The 23530-nt window shown below is 42.8% G+C and overlaps 1 protein-coding gene across 1 annotated transcript in view; it reads left to right on the forward strand.

Annotated features, from left to right (window-relative positions):
• Nucleotides 1-23530, forward strand: part of LOC129214724 (protoheme IX farnesyltransferase, mitochondrial) — a 104605-nt gene that overhangs the window by 68649 nt on the left and 12426 nt on the right. Inside the window, exons 5-6 of the mRNA XM_054846833.1 lie at nucleotides 2453-2523; nucleotides 20828-21060. Of these exons, the coding sequence (XP_054702808.1) occupies nucleotides 2453-2523; nucleotides 20828-21060 (304 nt within the window). The remainder of the gene's footprint in view (nucleotides 1-2452; nucleotides 2524-20827; nucleotides 21061-23530) is intronic.

Consider the following 23530-nt stretch of genomic DNA (forward strand, 5'->3'; position numbering starts at 1 on the left):
CCACCAGCTCCGGTTGTAGCTGGGAGCGACCATTGCTGCTGCGGATCGGGCAGGAGAAGCTCAAGTGATAGCAAACAGGATGAGAAATAACCTGCTAGCCGCCTATCTAAATAAATGAGGCGCCTCGTACTGTACCAGAATGTTTTGACAAAGTGAAAGACGTATAAACTAACCTTTTTTTCCTTCCTGAAGTCCCTTCCTCTTTCGCATGAGTAACTCTTGGCCGAGCAGCCCGAGTTTGCTTCAGGAATGTCGATAATAAAATGGGAAGGCTTTGAGAGTCGGTAGGAATTGGGGGTGGGTTGGATGCTCCATCCGGTTGCTCCGGATGGAGGCTCACCGCGAGCAAACCATCGACAGGCTGCGTAGCCCCAGCCAGCCCCACCACACAGACGGAGGCGAGGCATTGTAATGAATTGGATGTGAACTAGTAATTAAAAGCTGCGTTGATGATTTCAGTTCTCATGCTTTTATATTCCTCAACTTTTGAGCGTTTAATCTGCAGCCTTTAATGCAAACCGACGAATGCAGGATTCCTCCCCTGCAGAACCGTGGCCGTTTTTGGATCAATCATGGACAAACTGAGAACTTCGAAATGCAGCGGCACAGGCTTCAGCCGAGTTAACAACAGTAATTAGCCATTAATTTGTGCTGGCCAGCCACTGGAGGGGGACGAGGCAGCTGCTTTTCCAGGAGGTTTCGACAGCTGCTCCTAGCAGGGGGGAGTAGAGGTTTGGGGTCCCCCAGCCACAGCCCCCCATTGCTGCCTCTGCTGCTGCTTCCTCGACCTTCTACCCTCTCTTCCCCGCCACCCGCCTGAGTCTCGTTCCTTCCCAGGTTTGGACAGTTTCACAAGCATGACAAAACACGAAGATGATGCCCGCTGCCAAATTTCTTGGCTTTAGAGCGTACTGTTAGTGAGTTGTGTTTAAGCAGGATAGGTTTAGCGTGTGGGCTTCAACACGTGCATGTGCACACTCTTACTCGTACACGTGCAGGACTTTCTTATAACCTTGTTCCTGGGAATGGTTAAATCCATCAGGAAGATGATTCAACCTGAGGTTAAAAACGTCGCCACGAATGGAGACTGTCGTGGGCTGTGTTAGGCAGGGTGATCCCTGGGTATCCGATCCCCGGGTGTCCGATCCCTGCCGCGCTTGCAACACGTAGGAGCAACAGCAGAGGTTCCCAAATTGCTATATAGTCATTACTTCAAAGCAATAGATGGGAAAGGTGGTTCCTGTGATCCCCGTGTGCCTGCAAATGAAGCGCCTTTCCCCTGATGGGCACCTGCAGGGCTCTGCTGGGGTCCCTGCTGCTCCCCACGTCCCTGCCCGCTGGCGTTCCCCCGGGAACGCAGCCCCGTCAAGCAGCAAGGCCGGGAATGTGGCACTGTCAAAATGAAGGCGTTCGTTAATTTTGTCTGTTGATGTGTAAAAGGTTACAATGGCTTGCTGGAATAACATAGATTTTATCACACGGTCGTTTATCATAGAGTCACGTTAAAGCTGTCTGCAGTTTGGCTGTGCTGAGCTTGCTGTCAGTCCGATTGTTTGAAATTATGATTTGTTATGGTACTTTGCCTATGTATTCACTATAATTGGGATCCTACCCCAAAACCTCAGACGTAACGTCAGTAGAAAATATTCTTTCTATAAATCCATCCTACTCTTTCTAGAAGCAAATATATGCTTATTATTTTTATTATTATTTTGGACGCGGAAAACTAAGTAGCTTTACAGTTTGCTGCGTGGCAAAGTGCATTCAGCTTTTCCAGTGACATTCTTTACAAAACGGATCACACAAAAGCCTGCAGGAATTCCTCCGTGAAGATAGTGCCGCCTGAATTTTCCCATAGGCGGTGTTTAAAGTCAAATTGGGTTGTGACATTAAATAACACCATATGGTGTGTTCGTTCCCTGCTGCTAGAACTAGATGCTGGGTGCAGTTTCAGTAGCGTTTTACAAGAGTTGATTGATTTTGGGCTGGGTTATAGGTTCTCAGAAGTTAGATGATCTCGAAGAAAAATTTAGTGTTTGTCTTATAAATACCAAAAGCAGCACATTTGTAAGGGCTGTTTGTATTAATGTAAATCTGGGGACGGGCCTGTATGTATGTGTACGTATAACAGCGTATGTATAAAAGCTTTGTCAAACTTGTTGAGAACTGAACTTGGAAGCAAGCTCTACTTCAAATGATTAACTTTTGGGGACTTGCGTAAACTATTTTTGTCCTCCAGGTGATTTTCTTTCTAAGGGGATGCCAAAAGCATTCATGCAGACTATCAAAGCTCAGTAAAAGGAGTTTGCCATTTCAGTTGTATTTCTGAACCTTCAAAAAATAGAGATTAAAGCACCTGCAGATGCAGACGGTACATTCCATGCATGGCATGCTTTCCGGCATCCTTTCATTTTGATTCTTCCTTTTTTTTTTTTATTTTTTTTTATTACAGTTCTTTGAGGTTCCGTTTGACTCAAATATGAACAGGACAAAAACCAGACCACTGGTGCGAGGACAGATCAGGTAAGGCTGTGCACACCTGCTCCGGGAAATGAGAAATGAGTCTTCACGTTGCTTTTATATATCTCCAAGCTTCTCTCTTGCTTCAGATGACGAAAAATAGCGATTTCAGACAAAAGACTTAAGAAAGAAATGCACTTCTCTGTTCTTCCTATTTCTTCATGTTTATAACTTTCATGTGAGGAGTTTGGGTAATCAGCTGCCCTCTACAATACTGAATTTCTCAAGAGAGCAGAATTTCCACTCGTGTATTTCTTCACGTGTGACGACTACGTGCGCAGCATGGTACCACACAGTTATGTTCCACTCAACTTTTGCATTCATTTGTAACAACAAATCTTCAAAATTACCCATCTAAGAACAAACACAAAAGCGTATTTTGGTTTTAGTAGTCACAGTTATCTGTTAGATCATCATGAACATTCATTTGAATGTCCCGGCAGAGGGGTCTGCAATTCATTTTTTTAGTGGTTTTATAAGGCACCATGGTGTCTTTGCCTTTTCTACGTGTTTAGCATAAAGCTGGGGTGAAAACTCACAGTGGTGGCATCTTACGAAAATAAAAAATTTGTCATCATTTAGGTTATCATCATCCATAAGTAAATCCCTTCCTTCCCACCCCTAAAAAAGCACCCTGTATTTGCATAGGGACTCCCTTAAAAAAAAAAAAAAAAAAAAAATCCTTCATTCAATCTGTTTTCTGGATTATATATCAGTTCCATTTCTCAAAGGCTGTTTTCCAGCTAAAAAAGCAAAGTAAAAAAGAACATCAACAAAAACTCTAACTTATTTGCAAACTAAAACTGAAAGCCCAATTCATAAATGATTCAACAAACAATTTTAGTATTGCATTTCCATGATTTGTGCCAAGGATTATTTATAACAAAATTATATTTTCCCTTAGGCTTCTGCGAACAGTTGGTCCTGTTTATTTCTGTGTTTTATCCATCACCTTTGGAGGACTGAAAAAAACGTGATGGATGAAATTACAAGAAAATTGAGACAAAATAGTAAAGTGAACCTCGGGGGTAAATTCAGTCTCATTGTAAATAGTAAGAGCACTTTAATGAACTTGTTCCGATTTGTTCTCGAAGATGGTGCTAATTACGGATTCCTGAGTTGAGTTCATTTTATTTAAAAACATATTTTAGGGAGCACTGCAGTGAGGGCATCTGCTGAGCATCCAGTAAGTCAGCCTTACTGGGGCAGTTCAGGAGAGCTGCACTTCTGCTCCACTTGCATGTGGTCCTTTAGCCCTGGAAGAGGGAACCCTTCATAGGAAGAAAGATGATGGGGAAGGTTTATTTTTTTCTTATTATTGTTTTTTATCATAGTCTACTAGCATGGCTTGCAGTGTTTCTGGAGTCAAAAGTATAGCTAGGAAACTTTCTGTCAACTTTTGACTCAGAGAAAGCGATTTGTTTTATACATTTCCAGTGTCCTTAAACGAACTTCGCTGTCATCTGAATGCACCGGAGATTGGCAAAACCATATTTAACGGATTTTCTTACTTTCCCCCCCCTTCATATTTGCATTCACCACAAAATGGTAATGTTGGGGACTTCGTGTAATCACTCAGCAATCTATCTACCTGACTGTCAACAGCTAATTTAAAGTTCTTTAAAGTGTCACTTACCTTGAATAATGCCGCTCTCGTTCCCTGTAGACCACTGAACATGCAGACCTCGACTGGGGTTATTTCTTCTGCGGTGTGCCAGAGGAGAATAATCCAGTGCAAGTGATCTAGCCTTGTTATATTTTGCCACATATTCCCTGGTGTTCTTTGAACTCTTTCCTTTCTGGTTGATTAAATAAAACCCTTAAATAATTATGCTAGAACTAGTCAAAAACAGACGAGACAGAGACGGATAAATTGTATGTAAGAGACTGATGTCTTGGCTCCGGGAAGGAATCCAGAGAGCTTGGGGTATGTACAGAGTTCTTGCCCAAAATTTGTCTGACATTTGAGTTTTGACATTTTCTTCTCTTTAGCTGCTTCGTATCATGAAATGTTTGGTGCTTTTTTAATTCTGCTGTTACAGCATCTGTGATATCCAGAGCAAACGAGACATCGTTTTACCATCCACCTTCATTTGCACTGTTTGTAAATGTATTGTGATTCTTTCCTCTCCTTCCTCTCCTTCCTTCCTTCCTTCCTTTTATTTATTTTATTCTTTTCCTTTTATTTATTTTGCCTAGTCCTTGTTACAGAACTGGTCAGCAGAGTCATACCAGTTTTCGTATGGTCCAGTCCTGAGCTTGAGATCCCTTTTGAAGAGGGAGGAGATTGTTAACTCTCCATCGTGTTGGCTCACTGCACCTCCCTGGAAAGGCTTTCGATGGTGGCTTTGATGTGGACTTCTGCCCACTGAGAAACTGCACTGAGACCGGAGACTTTTTTTATAGAGGTTGTGGCATCGCGAAGACAATTCTTAGATGCTTTGAACTTGGGCCAGAATCAAACTGGCAGCCCCCAGTGAGAGGTCCGTGGTGTTACGGAGCCATCCAGACCCTGGATGAGCTGGCGTCTCTGTTTTAGATGAACTAATTCCTGGAGCTGGCTCATTAGGAAATGTTACACTGTTGTAGAGAAGTTATTCCCCTGTGTTTCACTTGGTGGCCTCCATTTGTAGCTTCAGCCCCAAGTTTAGTTAGGTTTAAGATCACCTGTCAGTTCTGACCCACCTTCCATCCAACATTTCTTCCCATTCTTTCTGCCTGAAGCCTTTACATTGAAAAAACAGCACAACCCCCCATCTTGACACCACTCATGTGTGTTCATTTCCCTTATACACATTCACGTGGTTCCCTAGTCCCCACGTCTGACCCTCTTCTACAAGGACTTCCAATTTCCTTTGGATCAGCGGGGAACCTCAGTAGCTTTCAAGGAAACACTCCGGGGCTGGGGCTACACGGTGGAGTGTGAATGTCGGCATGGCCACGGAGGTCTGCCTGGGCACGGAGGGCATCGTTATCTTACAGGTCACATTTAAGAAGTGTTTAAATTAGGCAGCTTTAGCCCGACCATCGCTCCACGCAGCACCCTGTGAACCAGGAGCCGGTTCTGCAAAGATCTCTGGAAGGATGGGATTTGGAAATGCAATTGTCTTCCATCCTTTGTGAAGTCCTCTCCATATTGTGTCAACTTTATGGCTGAAATAGTTACCCAGGGGCTCAGTGTGCCCCCGGTATAAAATCCTTTGACCCTGACGTGAGGCTGTACAGGCAATGACACAAGGACTCTGCAGCGCTGGCGTCTGCTGTGCGTAGGACAGGAGTACCTAAACCTTACCGGCCAGCCCCAAACCCACCGCCGATACCCCCAGGGAATCTTCTGATCCTATTGCTAGATTTGTGACAAACGGCACCTGATAGTTCATCGACTGCTTGCTTTGCAATGTCCTATTTAATTTGTAAGGCTTGAAAAAAATGTTCCCTTTGAGCAATGAGACGTAACCATCCTTATTCTCTATTCAGAGAGTAATCAGAGACATCCTGTTGCAAAAATAACAAGAGCAGACCCAAACACAGCGTGCCACTAAACGCCATCCATCATTCCAGCCTGCCCACATGTCCTCCTCCCTCCTCTGACCCCTCAAGTCTTGTTTGGAAATACAAACAGCTTGAGATGTTCTTCATACTTCAGCTGCAGTGTTAAACTCGTTGAGCGCATTTGCATTTTGCATTGTAACAACGCCCGATGTTATTTTTCCTGCTATGAATTGTTTTTCTGTCATTGACGAGGAAAAAATTCATGTGCTCACACAACCTTAGATTGGACTGAAATGGCAGCAGCTTTTCCTGGTTTCCTGGTGCTATGACTTATTCCCTTGCTTTTTGAGGTAATGGATTTAATTTTCCTGCAGATTAATTTAAATAAATCTCTAGTGTAAGCTGCAGTAGCTGAGTGAGCTTAGCCTCGAGGATGACAAGTGTCCTGCTCCGTTATATTGTACGAAGTGACAGTTTTGATTGCCCTTCTGCACGGAACTGCACACACTCTTGTTGAAAAGCCGCTGTTTTTATGAACTTAACAGTGCTGCTGCATCTGCTGGGCTAAGCACCCATAAAAAAACTTAATAGTTGTACAGAATAGTTTTTCACCTTCAAAAAAAGTCGTCAAACAGCACATTCTAAATAACTAATTCACGACCGTGCAGACACCTTTCAGTTCCGCTCCTGCGGTATTTTGCAACTCGCAGTTGTTTTCTGTACCAATTCCTTTGCTCTTAGCAGCGGCTGCAGCGGCTGCCTGGGAGCGGGGCTGGGATTTCTCCCTCGCTTTCCCTCCGGGTTTTGCGTCTCCCAGGCCGTGAAGCTTTGCGCAGGCAGCGTCAGAGGATGGTCCCAGCCGGAAGGGACCTCAGGAGAGCTCAGACCACTCTCCTGCTTACAGCAGGGTCAGCTCTCAGGTCAGACCTGGTTGCTCCAGGCTTTATCCAGTCTTGTCTCAAAAACCTTCAATATAAGAGTAATATGCAATGGAATTTAATTATATTCTCCTTACGCAGAATATTTGCGCTCTCAAGCTTGCTTTTCCTTGTGCATTTAAGAAGTTTAAGTCTATTAACGTGGTGGAAGAAGGCACAACACAGATAACGCCTTGGATGCTTCAAAAGAAATAAATCTTCGTGGTGTTTGGTAGATATTTTCTCCCATTAATCTCCTCACTTAGCAATGCACAAGGAGCCGTGTTCTGTATATGAGCTTCCCGCTTCTTATGGCTACGTAACGATTATTGCAATTAATGGCGACAGTAACGATTTTCCTACTTGTTGACGTTTCTGAGTGTTGACTGGTGAGTTGAAGCTGTAAGCCGAACTCTTGAAGAATCAGACCAGAAAGAGTTCCTGCACTGATAACGTTTTTCCCTGATGGCTTCTGTTTATGAATTGTAGTTATAATTGCAAATATGTATGTTGGACATTCATAAGCTGATAGTAAATTGCAACACGTCAGACTTTCCCTCTTTATTCAAAAACACATTGAGACTCGAGACTAGTCCTATGTCAAGCTGAGTTTTCCTCTCAGTTGCCTGCAGTAGACCTACTACTACAAAGTGTAACAAAACCAGTCCACGCTGAAAAAATCTGTGTGCGTTTTTTTTAAAAAAAAAAAAAAGATCCTCCTGTAATCACTGTTGATAACTCTGTGTAATTAGCTTGATTCTTTGCTTGCTAACACTAATGTAAATCAGGAACGTTTCTACTGATGTTAGTGGAGCTACGCTGATGTAAGTGAGAGGAAATCCATGTCCTCAGCTTATCCTGAAACCTGCGTTAAGCGTTTAGCCAGCCCTGGTTTAAGGCAGCGGTTTAAAACCTCCCCAAGGGTTTCAGTACAACTTCGGTTCCCATTTAAAGCTCAGCCTCCGCTTAGCTGACTGGTCTGCTCCCTTGGGTGGTCATTTCAGACAGGTTTCATTCTACTTAAGTTAAAACAAATAAAACAAAACCTCCATAAATCTACAGTTCTTCAAGAATAATCATTTTTAAGAGATCAGATGCTCGTTCCCTGCAGGGAAACATTCCAATATTTTGTTTAGAAAATACCTCATTTTAAAGGGACTGCCCTGAGATCTTTTTGAATGATAAAAATGTTTCTTTTTTCAGTGGGAGGCTTTCCTCTTGTTTAAACAGGGCACAATTCAAAGCAGACACCACCACGGCAGCCTTTTCAAGCATTTTTTATCCTGCTTGTATTCAGGCTTTATTATTTGAAAACAAGTAAATGCATTCCTTCCCCACCACCACCCTCCTGCCTTCCTTTTTTTTTTTTTCCACCCTGTGTTTTCCAGAAGCTGTCATTGACTGTATTTGGTAAACAAGAAATTAAAAAGGCAGCTTTATATTTTTGACACGTACAATTGCTTGTAAAAATGTAGTCCTTGCCTTTTGAACAGAGGGGTAATTTTTTTTTTTTTTTTTCTGGCATGGCCACGTCATGGAGAGGTGGGGAGGGGGGGAGAAACCTTGAGGCTAAAACATAGTTTAATGAGAATAAAACCCACATCAAAGGATGGACTAATGGAATGATATAATGCTTACTGTGTCACTTTCCCAAAGGGGATATGGATGACAGTACTTATATTTCAATTATCTATTCACTGCCTGCATAGGATGTTGATTAAATGGTTCTAAGGTATTAGAGTCCTTTTGTAGAATTCACAGAAAAATGGTGATACTGCACATTATCCTCAGATCAAAATGTGTATTAGCAGGAAATTATATAGCTCTAACTACATATATATTTTGTTTCTTAGGGCAATAAAGAGGGTTGTTTGAATAACTCTAACATTACATTTAAATTCGTTTCAGTTGAAACGAAGAAATTGCTAGCTATCCAGCTAGCGCCTTCAGCTCAGTCCTCCTGCCCGGACCTAATTCTGCCGCAGCTCAGCGGAGACATTCCTTTGCAGGCAGCTCTGTTTGGTAAATACAGATCCTGCGGAAACACTTGACCCCTCACGCCTTGCTGCTTTTCAGTTCAACCGAGGAGCCTTCACTGCCAAATTATCTAGCCGAATCTTTAATTGCACGTGGGACAGTTGATAAATCAGAGTACATTGTACACCGCCCCACGTTAGGAAACATCCCAGCTGCTCATGTATAAACCAGGAGTCACGGTGCATTTGGCTCAATAGCTGCTCCATCTGCTTGTGGGGAACGCTGCGGAGAAGCGATACGGGCTCCTAATGGAGTTGTCTTATCCTCTCATGTCAGCTCCTCGCCGGGGGGTAGAGCCCTGTGAGCTGGAGGGAACCAAGCTATTGTACACTAATCCTTCCATCTTTGTGTCCAATATGAACGGGCCTCTTGGACATGAGTTGTAACCATTGACTCTTTTCTTTTTTAACTGACTAGTGATGAGTCGTTTTCTTCAAAGGTGATGTTAAAGTGAGTTGTCCCTCTTAGGCTGCGCGAACGAGCAAAAATAAAGCTGGAAGCCCAACATCCTTTCCCCAACTTAACTCAGCGTTCTCCTGGTGGCTCTTCTTCCCGTGTCTGTCAAACATTTCAGGTTCATGTTTGTAAATTTGGGCTTAGTGCAGTCAAAATCCCCACACTTTGTTCCCTGTATTAGTATTAAACCTTATCTGGTTTAACCACAACAGCGTCATTATTCAACATGTGCCAAGTGTTGTAGGAAATGTCACCGCTCAACAAGTCCATTACGGAGCTGCCTCTGATTAGAAGCCGCTATACCCTGAGATCTGTTTACAGTAAGTCATGTCAGAAGTGCATTTCTTTCTGTGAAGGACAGAGTTTATCATGTCTTAGACAAGTTATAACTTACATGTTATCAACTTTGCAAGTCAGATATAAAAGAGGTTTTTCTTACGCTTTAATTAGCTGCGCTAACACAGATGCTTGCTCTCCAGTCTTTGAGATATGTGGAGAACCTCTTTGATATCTTTTATGTATTTATTTATTTTTTTGCTGGGGACATAGAATCACAAGAAATATTATATTATATTATATTATATTATATTATATTATATTATATTATAAATCATGCTGTAAAAGAGCATGAGCCACAGTGACTCATATTGCCCCTCGTGTGTGACAATAATTATATTGTATTCATGCACTTTGATGGTACTTGAAGGTGTTTTTTGGGTTTTTTCCACCAAACATTTGTAAAATATAATTCCAGACACTAACTTGTCAATAAACTACCAAAACAACAATGCAGAAATCCCGAAATAAAACCATCCTCGTCCTCTTCACCTCTCAGATGAGACATAGCAACTACTTCAGAGTATGCTATAGAGTTTTAAAATTATCCGAATATCAAATGCACGCTTACAAGGTTGCAGAGGAACCTGCAGGAAGGATCTGACTGAAACTGCAATTTGACAGGCTCGTCTGCTCCGTTGCTCCTCCACTCAATGGTGTCTGGAGCCTGATGCCCCTTGCGCTGCAGACCATTGCTTCTCGTCCTGCTCTCTGTGGCTGTAGTGAATAACTCAGGTCCTTCCTTTTCGTAGCTCCTGGGAATGTCATTGGAGTCAGTGATCCTGTACCGAGAGTGGCTGGATTATCTTTTCTCTTTTTTTTAATCGAAGAACAGGTTGATAAATACTCTAGAACTTCAGTTTTCTCTGTCTTAATGAGATTGAGAACTGGCCTGAGACTTCTTTACCCACTGCTTTCCAGACGTTGACTGAGGGCTCAGCAGAAGCATGTGTTAGATTTAATCACTCTAAATCACAGAAAAATGTTTCTGGAGAGACCATGTTATCCATCCAGTTTGTCAGCTGGTCTCTGGTTCTTAAATGAAGAGAGAACGGAGATTTTGAAATAAAATGAATGGATCACTTAACTGCCATGCTCTAAGGTTAGGTTTGTTAGGTTAAAGAGGAGGATTTGGTTTAAATATTATGGGGGACATTTTTCAAATTTACTGTAGGTTTGTCTTGTAAGCACTTTAAAAAAATATTTACATTTTCATGACTGCAGGGAAGCTGTGAATATTATTATTCACCCTTTCACTCTTACCTAACAAAGCCATATAACAAGGAGCGTGCTAACGCTCTGCGGGGTTGCTTAGAGTTGTTATGATTAGCATTCTGGTGTGTATAGCAAATGTAATAATAGCATAAACACTTTATAAGTACGGGTCCTTTTCATTTTTAATTTTTTACTTGAAGTGAATTGGAGCTTTTGCTTAATGACAAAGGGCAGCACAAAAAGTTTTATTTCTGTCTGAACGTGGTATTAGTAAACTGCAAGCGTCCCCGGGGTTTGCCGAGCTATCTCATCCCAAACCTGTGGTTGCTTTGGTCTCAGTCCTCCGGGCAGACTCTTGAACCCGTGAACAATGAAAAACCAGATCCTGGCATCGCTTGCGTGGAGTTAGACTGGTAAAAATGAGAGGAAGTTATGTTTAGGAGAAAGCTCCGTGCTGAGGGTGGGATTCTCGATTTCTCTTTTTGCGGTTGGGTTGAAATCCCTCTTGCCTCGTCTAGCGTATGCGTTGCATCTTTGTGGAAACTTTCAGCAAAATCGATTGAGCCAATTTTGATTTACGCAAGCGTAAAAAAGAGAGATGTGTCCCTTTCAAGATGAAATGATTCTTTTAAATTAGACGTGTTTGTTTATGATAGTTTTAAAGTTCCTCGCTCTGGCAGGGGAGACAGAACATCTGCGGCTCGGATTCTTGAGGAGCGAGGGGAACTAATTGCCTCCAATTTGGTTAAAATACAGTGTTGATTACGCTTTTATACAATAGTGATACACAGCCATGACAGGGCGGCTTGAGCTCCATGCATGGGTTGTTTCTTCATTGGGAGAGAAATGAATTGCCACAGACACGGGATATTTTATCCTAGTCTGTATTTATTTACACTAAGTACACTTCTGAACAAGTATATTAGATAGCAAAGCCAGAGCTGGGTTGGCAACTTAGTGCCAAAACTCAAGAAGGCAACTCCATGACGAAACCCAGCCAGCTATACGTGTTTATCCACAGCTGAGGTCCATATATGCCAAGTTCTCCCTGTGGGATGTTCCTTCGGAGATTCAGACATCGCTGGCTGAATCCTGCCCCACGGATGGTGCGCATCTCGTTCAAAACCACGTCCAGGTTGGTGCTGACGGGCCTGGCTGAGCCCTGTAGACAAAGGAAAGGTATTAGGGGTGATTCCTTTCAGAGAGGCTTGCATTTTGAAGAGGTTTATTTGAGGTTCGGGTCTGTAAACTCTTCATCTGGAGACACAGTGCTGTAGTGTCAAACTCTTGATGTGACTGTGCTTAAATCTACCCAAGAACCCAGCTCGTTAGGCTTTTTGGGAGCACCTACAAGCTTCATACTTCCTCTTAACACAGAGTTTCTCCTCAGCTCAGATTTTGCTACAAGTTGTTTTTAAATCTTTTCCACTATTTTATTAATTTTTTTTAACATTTGGGGAAAAAGCACTGTTCAATATGAGATTATCAACATCATTGTCATAGTCATTACCAGAAACCAAATCACAAAAAGCCGGTTACAAGAAAGTAAGCAGGCAGATTGCAACAAGTGCGTTCTGGCAATCTTAAAAATTGTGGTAAAGTTATACCTAGTTAAAGAGAATTTGATATAAAATTCAATTCTTATAGTGCGTGTAGAGCGTGATTTGCCACAGCAACACATTTTCGGGCATGAGATACCAGGCGCTGACAGAATGTAGATACTGCTTCTTAACCTGCGAAGACAAAGTTAGATAATTCATTAAGAAAAAAGAAAAGACTTGGCAAAGCCCCCCGCTTGTTTGTGCCTCCTGAAGGATGTCTTGTCAGTCTTCAGTGGTAAATGGTAGACAAGCGTGTATGCTGGTATTTGGAGTAGATGGGGAAAAATTGAATTCCCAATTAGAAGTGTAATTTAGTTTCAGGTTTTAGTTTTAAAATACATCATCCTTCATCCCTTGTCATGAGTCAGGAACTTTCTTGCATGATTGAGAGAGAGTAAATGACTATCTATTAAGATCTTTCTCTAGATATTTTTCCCTTAAAATAGTAGCTCACTGATATATATTGTTCAATTGAATATAATTCTGGTACTTTGCAAGATTAAGCCTCAATCAGCAGATTCTTGGGCTTTTCCGAATGTTGAGCCACAAGATGACATCAAAATTGAGAGCGTGGATTGCGCGTTCACTAAAGCTTCTGACTGATGCTGAATCACATCTATATGAAAGATAAAAAGGAGTCTAGCAACATGTCCATTCTGCCAATGTTAAAGCTATTTTTTCCTTTTAATTGGAAAGAAATATGAGACTAATCCAATCTGTAATTGAAAGTCATAGTTGAATATAAAAATACTTTGTCGGTCATGCTTTGAGAACTTAAAAAAAAGAGATGCTGCCTCAAAAACTATACTAATTCGGGGTCATAACGTATCCTCGTGTAACTACTTTGATTTAAGATCTCAAATCTGAGTGTGGATGTTTCTTCTGTCAGGTACATCCCCAGCCTGTCTGTAGGACTCCTCTGGAGTTAAGTGTCTTCTGCAAAAAAATCAGAATAGTTTTAGAAAAGTCATCATCCAGGCAATGTTGTTCCAGTTTCAGTTTCCATTAGTGGTGTTGTTATTACTATAGAACTTTTACAGCTGACAGTGGTCATGAATATGGTTTTTATTACTAAATATATAAATATGCAGCCTGAAAGGATTTGTGTGGAAAGTTAAAATTTAATTTCACTGTTGGTAGATTGCCATCATTCAGTTGTCTGCCATGATTACTGATTGGTTTTGAATGCTCTGTGCCTTACTTTGAGCTTAGACATTGTATGAGTGTTTTTTTTAACCTCCCTTCAAAAATAATTTCAGGGAAGCTACCGTTGCTATTCAGGGCAAAAAGTGCCTTTTACAGCCTTCTGGCTCATTTCTCGCAGTCGGCTGACTCTGCGGCACTTGCGCCAGCAGACAACCCCACCGCTGGTTTCAGGCATCTGTCCATCTGGGGAAGCAGAGCTGGAAATTACACAAATGCGATCCAGATGTCTGCTTGAAGGAGATGGGCTTTCTTCCCTATTACCTAAGTCATAGGAGCAGGAAAGCTTCTATATAGTCATATGTTGTTGCAGTGCGTAACGTCCTCGGCTCCTCCCGTCTCTTCCAAGTGGGATGGGATTGCCTGCTGCAGCTGCTGGTGTTGATGGTCTTCCTTCGTTCTCTTGGTGCATCTCTAACAGCTGCCGAGGAGGGTTCAGCAGTGCTTGGGTGCTGATCTTTTAAAATACAAATAAACCAAAAAAATCCCCTGGTTGATGCTGCAGCTGAGGGAGGTGACCAATTCATAGCTCAGTACCATATGACAGTCGTGGTGATCACAGACTCGGCTCCTACCCTGGGACTGGCTTTTGGCAGCTCTTGGTGTTGCCTGGCCGCAAGAATTGAGAAGATGCCAGGAGATGAGCAAAGCTGTAAATCAGCAGCTGGGGAGAATGATGGTTTTGTGCTCAGGGTTAGGTGCGTTTGTGCTGGGGATCTCCATGGACATCCTCCTCTCTTGAAATGGCCACAGGCTTTTATGTCCGTAGAAACAAGCAAAGGGACATGACTTTTGTCCACGATTCCATGTGTGTAACCTCTCATTGCTGTCAGAAAAATGTAAAAACTTTAGGCTGATGTTTTTGTCTGATTTTGTAAGTGGCTTCAGAAGCCTTAGCAACTTATTGCTGACCGGGGAAAAAATTAGGAAGAGGAGGGGGCTTCCTCTGGCAGCCTTGTACTGACGAGTAGTCCGGGGACATTTTTAGTACCTACAGATTCCAGAAATAATAAGCAACTTATGATGCTTACTCCCGAAATCTGATTTTAATTATGGCTTTGGAACAGTGTTCATGCACTGGACTCGTATCTCAGCCCGTGATGGTGAAATGCAATTGCAGAGATGAGAATCACACTTGTGTTCTTTGTCTGCCAAATACCTTCTTCTGAGCTCCCGCTATTTTCAGCCCGTCTGTGCATGAGGCTGGTTCAGGCTGTTCTTCTTCTTATTACGACAAATTGTTTTGACACTATATGCAGGTGGAACTTGCACCCGGAGTAGCGATATTGAGATTCATCTGAGCCGTCAGTCTCACCTTTGTTGTCTCGGCACCGTTTACCTGCCACCGGGGAAGATGCTGAAGTCAGGGATAATTTAGGACTGTTTCTGGGGGCAGCGGCAGCAGCAAACGAGCGAGGGGGGGAAGCGTGGTGTTCTTCCTGAACCTGGGTCTTGAATGAAATGGAAAACTTGCCAGATAGAACCAAAACCAGGTTTTGCCTCACCAAAAAATAAGTAAAATGGCAATTAAAGGGTACAATCTGTGTAGAATATTTGCCATTATTAAAATCCCATGCAGAAGAAATCGAAGATGCGTATCTTGGCCTCGTTTGGTTGCAGAAATGCCTCTAAATAAGTTCCTTTTCTTCCCACCTTCCTTCCCCTCCCCAGCCGGTGCCCGGCGTGGAGGACGTGTTTTAGGGAGCAGAGCCCTGCCCGCACGGCCGCCCGCCCTCTGGCACAGCCGTCGCCCCCCACACTTCGTTCTTCGCCGTCCCTGTCCTATTTTAGATCAGCATCCTCCCTTTGGCAGAATGGATTCCCCAGCCCTGTGGCTCGAGGGACAGCTGTCAATAATAATAAGATCTAATAAAAAATAATCAACCAGGAATTTAAATGTTTCAATCCATTACGGTATTCTGCGCATGCTGCAGCAGAACAAAAGCACATTGTTGTTTTGAGTTGGTTTCATTTAGTTTGCCCTTTTAGAAATAGGTGATGTTTCTATAAAAGGTTTTTGACAGACAGGGAGAAGACAGAATTTGTTTTATTACCTTTTGTATTAAGCTTTGAATCTAATCGTCAAATATAAGCACTTAGGCTTCACCTGAAAAATATGCAGGCAGTCTTCAGTGGACACTTATATTCAGGCTTATGCTTTTATGTAAATACGGTCTGCATGCCCAACTTCCCATTAACACAAGGTCACAAATTAAGTTTCTTAGGTATTTACGTAACATCAGAACATGGATTGCATGGTACTGCTGATTGCATGAATGCGCCTGTTCAGGGTTCGTATGGGCTTTGTGGCTGTGTATGAGTGTCGATATAATCACAGAGACAGGTTGAAGCAGTAGATGCTAATACAGGAATTTCCCATATTTGTAAATATTGATAGGTTTTAAGAGGGAATTTTGTCTAGCTTCTTGATAGGTTTTTTCCAAACAAAATTTTCTTTTAACTTTTTCCCCTTTTTAATACTGTTTTTTAAATTGTAGTTCTAACTGTACTTTGACAGCCGTCTTCACAAAACGTTTTGCCAAAGACAGCATAGAAAAGCAGATGTAGTAGTGATGCTATTGATCTTTATAGACATTAAGCTTGCTAATGCTGCAGTGCAATAGGTAAAATAGTACATTAATTTTATAGATGGGCAAATGCTTTAATTTGTTTTCCCCTCTCAATTTTTCCAAGTAACGCTGTGAGTCAATAAGTACTATTATCCATGACTCTGGAGCCTATTAAATAAATATATTTCATGCACATGTGTGTAAGATCATTATATACGTATCACCAGCTCATCTGTAAGTGGCAACTAGAAACAGAGATTGTGCTATTGCACATGAATTAAAATAAGCTGCGTTGTCCAAAGTCTCCGTCACCGATCCGATGGGTGAGGGGCTGCAGGGATGCCTCGCGCTTGTGTGTGCAAGGGATGCCCAAATATCACCTGCGCGGGATTCCTCCTGCCTGTTCCCCAGCTCTGGGCTGTCCTCCCCAGTCTGACTGACGGTGTCTCCACGTCAGCAGCAGCTTTGAGTTGAACGAGGAGAAGCCTGGGTCTCCTCTCCTCCTCCTGCTCCTCCTTCCTGCTCTTGGATGCTCTCGGTGGAGTGCGACTGGGGAGAGTCCGTCTTGGGTGAACTCTATGGGAGAGAAGTGTCAGCACACTTTCTTTGGGTCAGGAAAGGTTGGATTATTCACTATTCAAGCTGAAGTTCTCTCAAAAGCTTTTAGTTGAATGTGAATATCTTTTAGCAGTGTTATTAGGCAAACTTCAGCATATGCATTCTCAATAAAGGAGAGAAGAGGGACGAGGCAGAACTACCAGGTTTTGGGTTTCCTTTAGAAGGTGTCCTATGTGGTGACATACTGGGTATTTTAGAGTTGAAATTTGAAGAGAACTCATTTGGCACTTGTAGTATTTTTCCAGAGTCTGATTTTAATCAGCCAAATAACTGAAACCAACTCCTCCCAAGAATCCATCATAAAACCTAGTTTCTTACTCAATATGTTTGCTTTCTGAGCTAGCTCCTTGGCCAATTTTCCAATGGAAGATTGCCTTTTTTTCCCATGAGAGCGATTCCCTGAGCATAAGTGAACGCCCAAGTGAGATGAAGCTTATGTGCCAGTGCCTGTTATCAGCCTGCACTTACTGCATGGGACAGTTTAAGGATGAAGGAAACCAGCAGAGACCCCGCAGCCACTTTTGACCACCACGTGAGAGTTCCCCAGCGTTGGGTTACCCAAGACTGATGCTCCTGTGATGCGCACAGGACTGCGTGATGGCCTGAGGCTCTTGTGGGAAGAACTGCATGGACATTAGGTGATGGGGCAAATCCAAGGAGAACTCAGCATCGCAGCCTTTCTCCTGCTCCAGAATGGGATCCTCATCTCCTGTGCTCCCTCGGTGAGATACAGGCAGCCCAGCAAAGGAGCGTACATCACATCAATGAGCCTCACACCACATGCCTGGGTTTTGACAGACCTAATGTGGGCATGGAGATGCACAGTGGTCCCTAGAAGACCATATACTGGTAGAAGTCAGAATACCCCTTAAACTGCTGTGATTTAAACCTAGAGCCAGTCTTTTCTTCTTAAAATCCTGGGAGTCACTGTAGCAGAATAAACTACACCAGTGACTGAAATCTCTCTACCTTTTCCTCAAATATTCCCACTTTCCCAATGAGGAGTTGCTTATACTTCTCCTAGACCTTATAAACATGACATATTTCTATGAGAATGACTTGAATTCTCCTCTACCTCATGTTTTACCAAGAAAGCAAGGTTCTAATTTCTTATTGCAGTGTCTTTGCAATGCCAAATAGTATTTTAAGGGGCAGAAATAACAAAGCTGAATCATCAGGTCACAGTTTGAGTTTCTGATCTCAGTTGGAATTTTAGGGGCAGGCACTTTTAAGTCGGACAATTACTCTTCTAGAAGAATTTTACAGTTTCTTGATTGTTAAGGAAACACTGGAGAAAATACGATACTTTCAGGATGTCTGACAGTAATATAGTTCAACTGCTTATGAAGAACAGCCTGCATCGACTTAATGCCCTCCCCTGAGATCATTAGGACTGTTACAGATGCTAATCAAACTACCCCCAGGAACTTCCTTTTAAAGAGGCAAAAAAAGAAGAAACCGAGAAACAGAAATGTATCTTCATCCACCAGGAATAGAACAACTTTTTTGAAGGTCTCAGGTAACTTCACCCTTCCCTCTGGATAAAGTCTCATTTTTTAAAGGTACTTTTCCGATCCATCAGTTGGATGTGGAAGGCAGAACACAGCTGGTGTCAGGGCTGGCACCGCAGGGCTATCGCTGCTGCAAGGGAGGGACGTGGGAGAGACGCGATGCTGGGTTCAACCACGGAGAAGGGCTTTGCACCCCCAGCCGTCGCCTTCCCTTCCCGTAGGAGGCACGAAGAGCTGGTGTCTGCCGCTCCGCAACCAGCTCCTGGTGTGTGACGTTCATTTGAATTGGAGACGTGTAGATGAGTCTTCACTCTTGATTAGTGAGAAGAGCGCTCGTTGCGTTAGGTCAAACTGTGTCCTCATTTATGTCTGTGAGCCCCGCAGGAGCGAACGTGGGCAGCCCAGCCTCGTAGGGTCACGCTGGTCTTTTGTCGCCTCGAGAGTGTGTATTGTGTAAATCTGGTATTTACCGTCTGACTGTATTTTATTCAGGAATCAGTCAAGAGAGATTTGTTTAACCAAACCCAGTCAGGCTTTCACTATTGAGGGGGCAACGTCTACAGAGTACGGCGTTTGTAGTCGGCGTTGAGACAGTTTACGGTACAGATTGTGTTTTGCCGCCTTTCTGCAAAAGAGCACCGCTAGCTGCAAAACCAGAGGGCACAGCACCGTATGGCTCCTTTCGCAGCACGGCTCCTGAAAACAGTCTCAAATTTTATACGGCTCATTGTCAATGGATGGCAATGATGTACCCTGCCTCTATTCCTGATATGTTAGTAACACCAAGGCTGGTAATGCCAGAGCGTAAATGTGCTCTGTGCATGCTCCGTAACCTAAAAATCTGTTGATCTTTTTGAAAAGCTGGATAAAATTACTTTGGCGATTTAATTTAAATTGAAGGCAGATCTTTAGCGTGAGATTCGTTCATTTTAGTTCTTCCAGTTATTTAGGATCTCCGTACTGTATCGGTCCAACAAAGATCTTAAAAATCAAAATTTGAACGGTAGGACTTTTGCTGATAAAACTCCGATAAAATTCATCCCCGCCAGCAAGTTTTTCTTATGAGGGTTGGAGCAGTGCTTGCAACACTTATTTTAGGGTTAAGGATTTGGCCAGAGGGCAGAGTGATCGTAGAATACAAAGGCTGCATAGTTTTCAATTAGAAAACGTGTAAAGCTAAACTTCATGCAGAGACGTTTCTTGCAAGCACGCATAATTTCTGCTCTTACATGGATGACTAGAAGTGTGTATTTAGCCACGCAGGTTATTAAATGCAACTCAGTTAATGGCATTTTCCTTCCAGAGCTCTCCCACACCACATTATTTCCTAGTGGCATTTAGTTCTCTCTTTCCATGGTACCAGACGCCCTCGAAGAGATCTCCACCAGCCGCACACGTGTTGATCTGCTGCAAGGGAACACAAATAAAACTTCCTTAGGGTTGCATGACGGTGCTGCCTGTGAAGTGGGGGTTTGGTAGCCAAACAAAAAAATCCTTGTTCATCAGATTTGGATGTTTATTGTGCAGCTTATTAGTAGAAGTTTGCATAGCTTCAGCTACTTTTCTTATAGGTTTTAATAGGAATTTTCAACCTTCCCTGAGCTTTTAGCTGATGCGCAGTAGAAATCAGCAGAAATAATTTGCATTTTTGTTGTTTGCCGCTTTCAGTCAAACCTAAAATATCTTCAGTTAATTCCAGTCGCACTTAGAAGATAATAAGTTTTAATTTTGATTTTGTTGCCAGAATTGCTCTGATGTGCTACCCCTCCTCAGCACAGTGCATAAGCTAAATGGGAACGTAGAAAATGCCGCCTTTTTATCAGTAAAGCCAAAAAATACTTTATTCCTGTTGACATCATTTCAAAATGATTGAATGTACTCTTTTTCTCATAAATGCTTCCTAATTTTCTGTCCAACCGTGTTGCATTGGATAATTGCAATCAATTAAAAATCCGACAAGCTACAACCATTCTCTCATTCACTCTAAAACCTGAGTGCTTTTTCCAGAGGTCAAAATTTACTAAGAATAAAACGAAAGAGAAAGATCTGCTGGAAGCACCAGTTCTCCGTAAGCGCTATTTACCTGCATAGGTTGAATTTATTTAGCCTATACAGTGATGACAAGAATAAGAATCACCTATGATTGCAAATCTGTAGTGAGATTGTCTTAACTTTTTTAGAAAGCCTTGCCTTAGCATGGGAGGTCAGATGGGAAAATTCGGGGTGGGTGAGTAAAAAAAATAACAAAAATGCAATCTGAATTGTTGGGAGGAGGGAAAAGGAGAGGGGCAGCGGTTGTTCTCGGGTACCTGCTCATTTCTCAGTGTGTGTCTCCCGCTCTCTGCCCGCAGCCCCCTGCTCGCCGTCTGTTTTGCCGCTTCCTGCGGAGTCCCCGGGATCGCCCTGCTGACGCTGGGAGTAAACCCTCTCACCGGGGCCCTGGGAGCCTTCAACATTTTCTTGTACACGTGTTGTTACACGCCCATGAAGAGGATGAGCATTGCCAACACGTGGGTGGGAGCCGTCGTCGGTGCCATTCCCCCCGTCATGGGCTGGACTGCGGCTACTGGTAGTCTCGACGCTGGTGAGTATAAACCCCTTTCATCCGGGCGAGCGGCTGTGAGCCTTGCCTTCAGGATGGCTAGAAAGACCTGCTCCAAAGGCAATAAACCTCGTTCTTTACGCTTGTTGACCTGATGCTGCTTCGAAAGCAGATCTATTCTGCTGTTGGCAGTGCCAAAGTCTGTTACAGCGTGGTGCCCTAAGGACTGAAGAAGTGGACATGATTGCATCATTCTTACAGGGCATACGTGAGCTGATAAAAGACGGTGTGCTTTTGAATATGTGTTTAGGCCATCTTAAAAACCCAAAAATCTAAAAGGAAAATAGCATCTTTTGGATTCACATGGAAGAAAATGTTATGTAATTTCAGGATTAAAACCATACCCAGCAAGATCTGACTTACAAGTCAGGAGCTTTCAGCTGGAAAATTCCCAGATGTGTTTATTACTGTCTTTCCACAAGCCAGAAAATATCCTAGGAAGATTAATTTATTGGTGTATTTCTTAATTGCCCACTTCTAAACTCTGAGTTATAAATGTTCCTTCCCCCTCTCCTTGAAAAGCAAACGAAGATTTCTGGTTTAGTAACTGTGAACTGGTTTTACATCCCTCATAAAAGACTGATCTCTTCGGCAGCTAAACTCCGACACAAATAGGGCTTGTTTTTCCTGCCAGCTAGAAACTTAAGAATCAAAGTGGCTCCACATAGTTATATTCTGAAGAAACTAATGAAGTTCAATTAACAGGTCTGGTAAGAATTGTTTTAGCGCACACTCGTCTCACAACGTGGCATATTTCAGGCTTGAATAATACTTTCAACAACAAGGCTTTTAACCAGAAATTATCTGAATCTGTGCAAAATCCATAGCACACTGTTCTTCATTTATGCTACGCGCTTCCTGTAAAAACCAGTCTGAATTGGCTTTGTGTCTGCGGGTTCTGATACAGGTCTAATCCAGAGCTAGGATGAATGGGGTTGTGGGGGTTTTTTCAATCGTGTGTGCTACTTCTATATAAACATTTACTTCTCTGTAATTTTTTTTTATATTTAGACCTATAAATGATCTATATGTATAGTGTCTCATGTTAAGGAGTGCAAAACAGACATCATTAAAAGCTCTAAAGGGAAGAGAATGAATTAAAACCACAAATTGTATCTTTTTAAGGACTGTATCATTCTGGCTGCAGTTGCTTAGACCTTGGATCTTACGTTGTTTAGAGATTTCTGCATTGGTTTTGGCATCTCTTTGCAGAGGTGATGCTAGAAGATGACTCTCATGTGCCCGTGCTTCACCCGCAAAGTCCAGCCTGGAGGAGCTGGAGCATAGAGCTCTGGCTCACCAAAAGCCCTTGCTCTAGAGGCTGTCACAGTGTGAATTTTCACCCCTGGTTTTAAAATGGCAGTTAAACTGCAGCAGCTAAGGCCCAGCACGTTAAAGTAAACTGGCACTGATTTTCAGTATCTTTAACTCGTCAGGTTACAACTTGCTCTTCAAGACCTATTTAGCAAAGAGCTAAGCTGTCCCTGTACAGCAGGCAGGGCAGGCAGCAGAGAGCACTGTCTTTGTCCCAAGCGAGCTCTTCCTGTCTGATTTGCAACTGAGATGTGGGTACGTGTCCCTCTGCCAGCTTTGCTGTGGAGGGGATCATCTCTGGCAGCGATGCCATCGGCAGGAGATGATAACTTTAAACTACCCGAGCAGACTTTGCCGGAGCGTGATGATCTGTGCTGGTGCGTAACCTGATGTTGTATTGTTTGGTCTGAGTGGCTAAAACTTCCTGCGGTCACCTCCCAGTCTGTGCCAGCGAGGCCAGCGAGCTTGTTTGACAGCGAAAGAAATGGTATTGAGCTGAGAATGATCTTTGTAGCGAAGCATATCTGGGGAGAGTCCTGAAAATGGAGACCTGAATGGAATATTTTAGTGCATTTAAAAAAAAAAACCCAGAAAACCCTCAAAAAACCCCACAAACACCTTTAAAAAGAAAAGAAGGAAATAGAAGAAAAGGATTGCGCTGCAGACCGTGATTTTCAGTGTTAAACTTTCTACTATTGCAAAGGAGAAGAGAGTTCAGCACCTGGCAGCATCAGACCCGCTCAGCGTACACGCGTGCGTCTGCGTGCATGCATACGCGACGTGCAGACCTGCGTCCCTTCTCTGACCAGCCTACCCACAGTTGCTGAACTCATTAATAATGTGTAATTAGCTTGGAGACTTAACTTAGTTTTAGGTAGAGGTGTGAAAATGCATTTGCACCTCGTTTAAAAAAAAAAAAAAGATTGATCATTCCACTGAGTAACAAAGAGGAATGTGAAGGAAGGGAGTTAGAAAACTAATGAGAAGGAAGGTTCTCACCGCTTAACCGGTGGGTTTTTTTGAGTTTACATTTTCCTGTGGATTTTCTCTCCTTGTAATCTTTTCACAGCAGCTGCATTGTTGTGCATGTTGCTGGTTGTAGGGAAAAAACCAAGATTTAAGTGTAGACCTTTTGTTA

This window comes from Grus americana, chromosome 18, assembly GCF_028858705.1.
Source record: "Grus americana isolate bGruAme1 chromosome 18, bGruAme1.mat, whole genome shotgun sequence".
NCBI lineage: Eukaryota > Metazoa > Chordata > Aves > Gruiformes > Gruidae > Grus > Grus americana.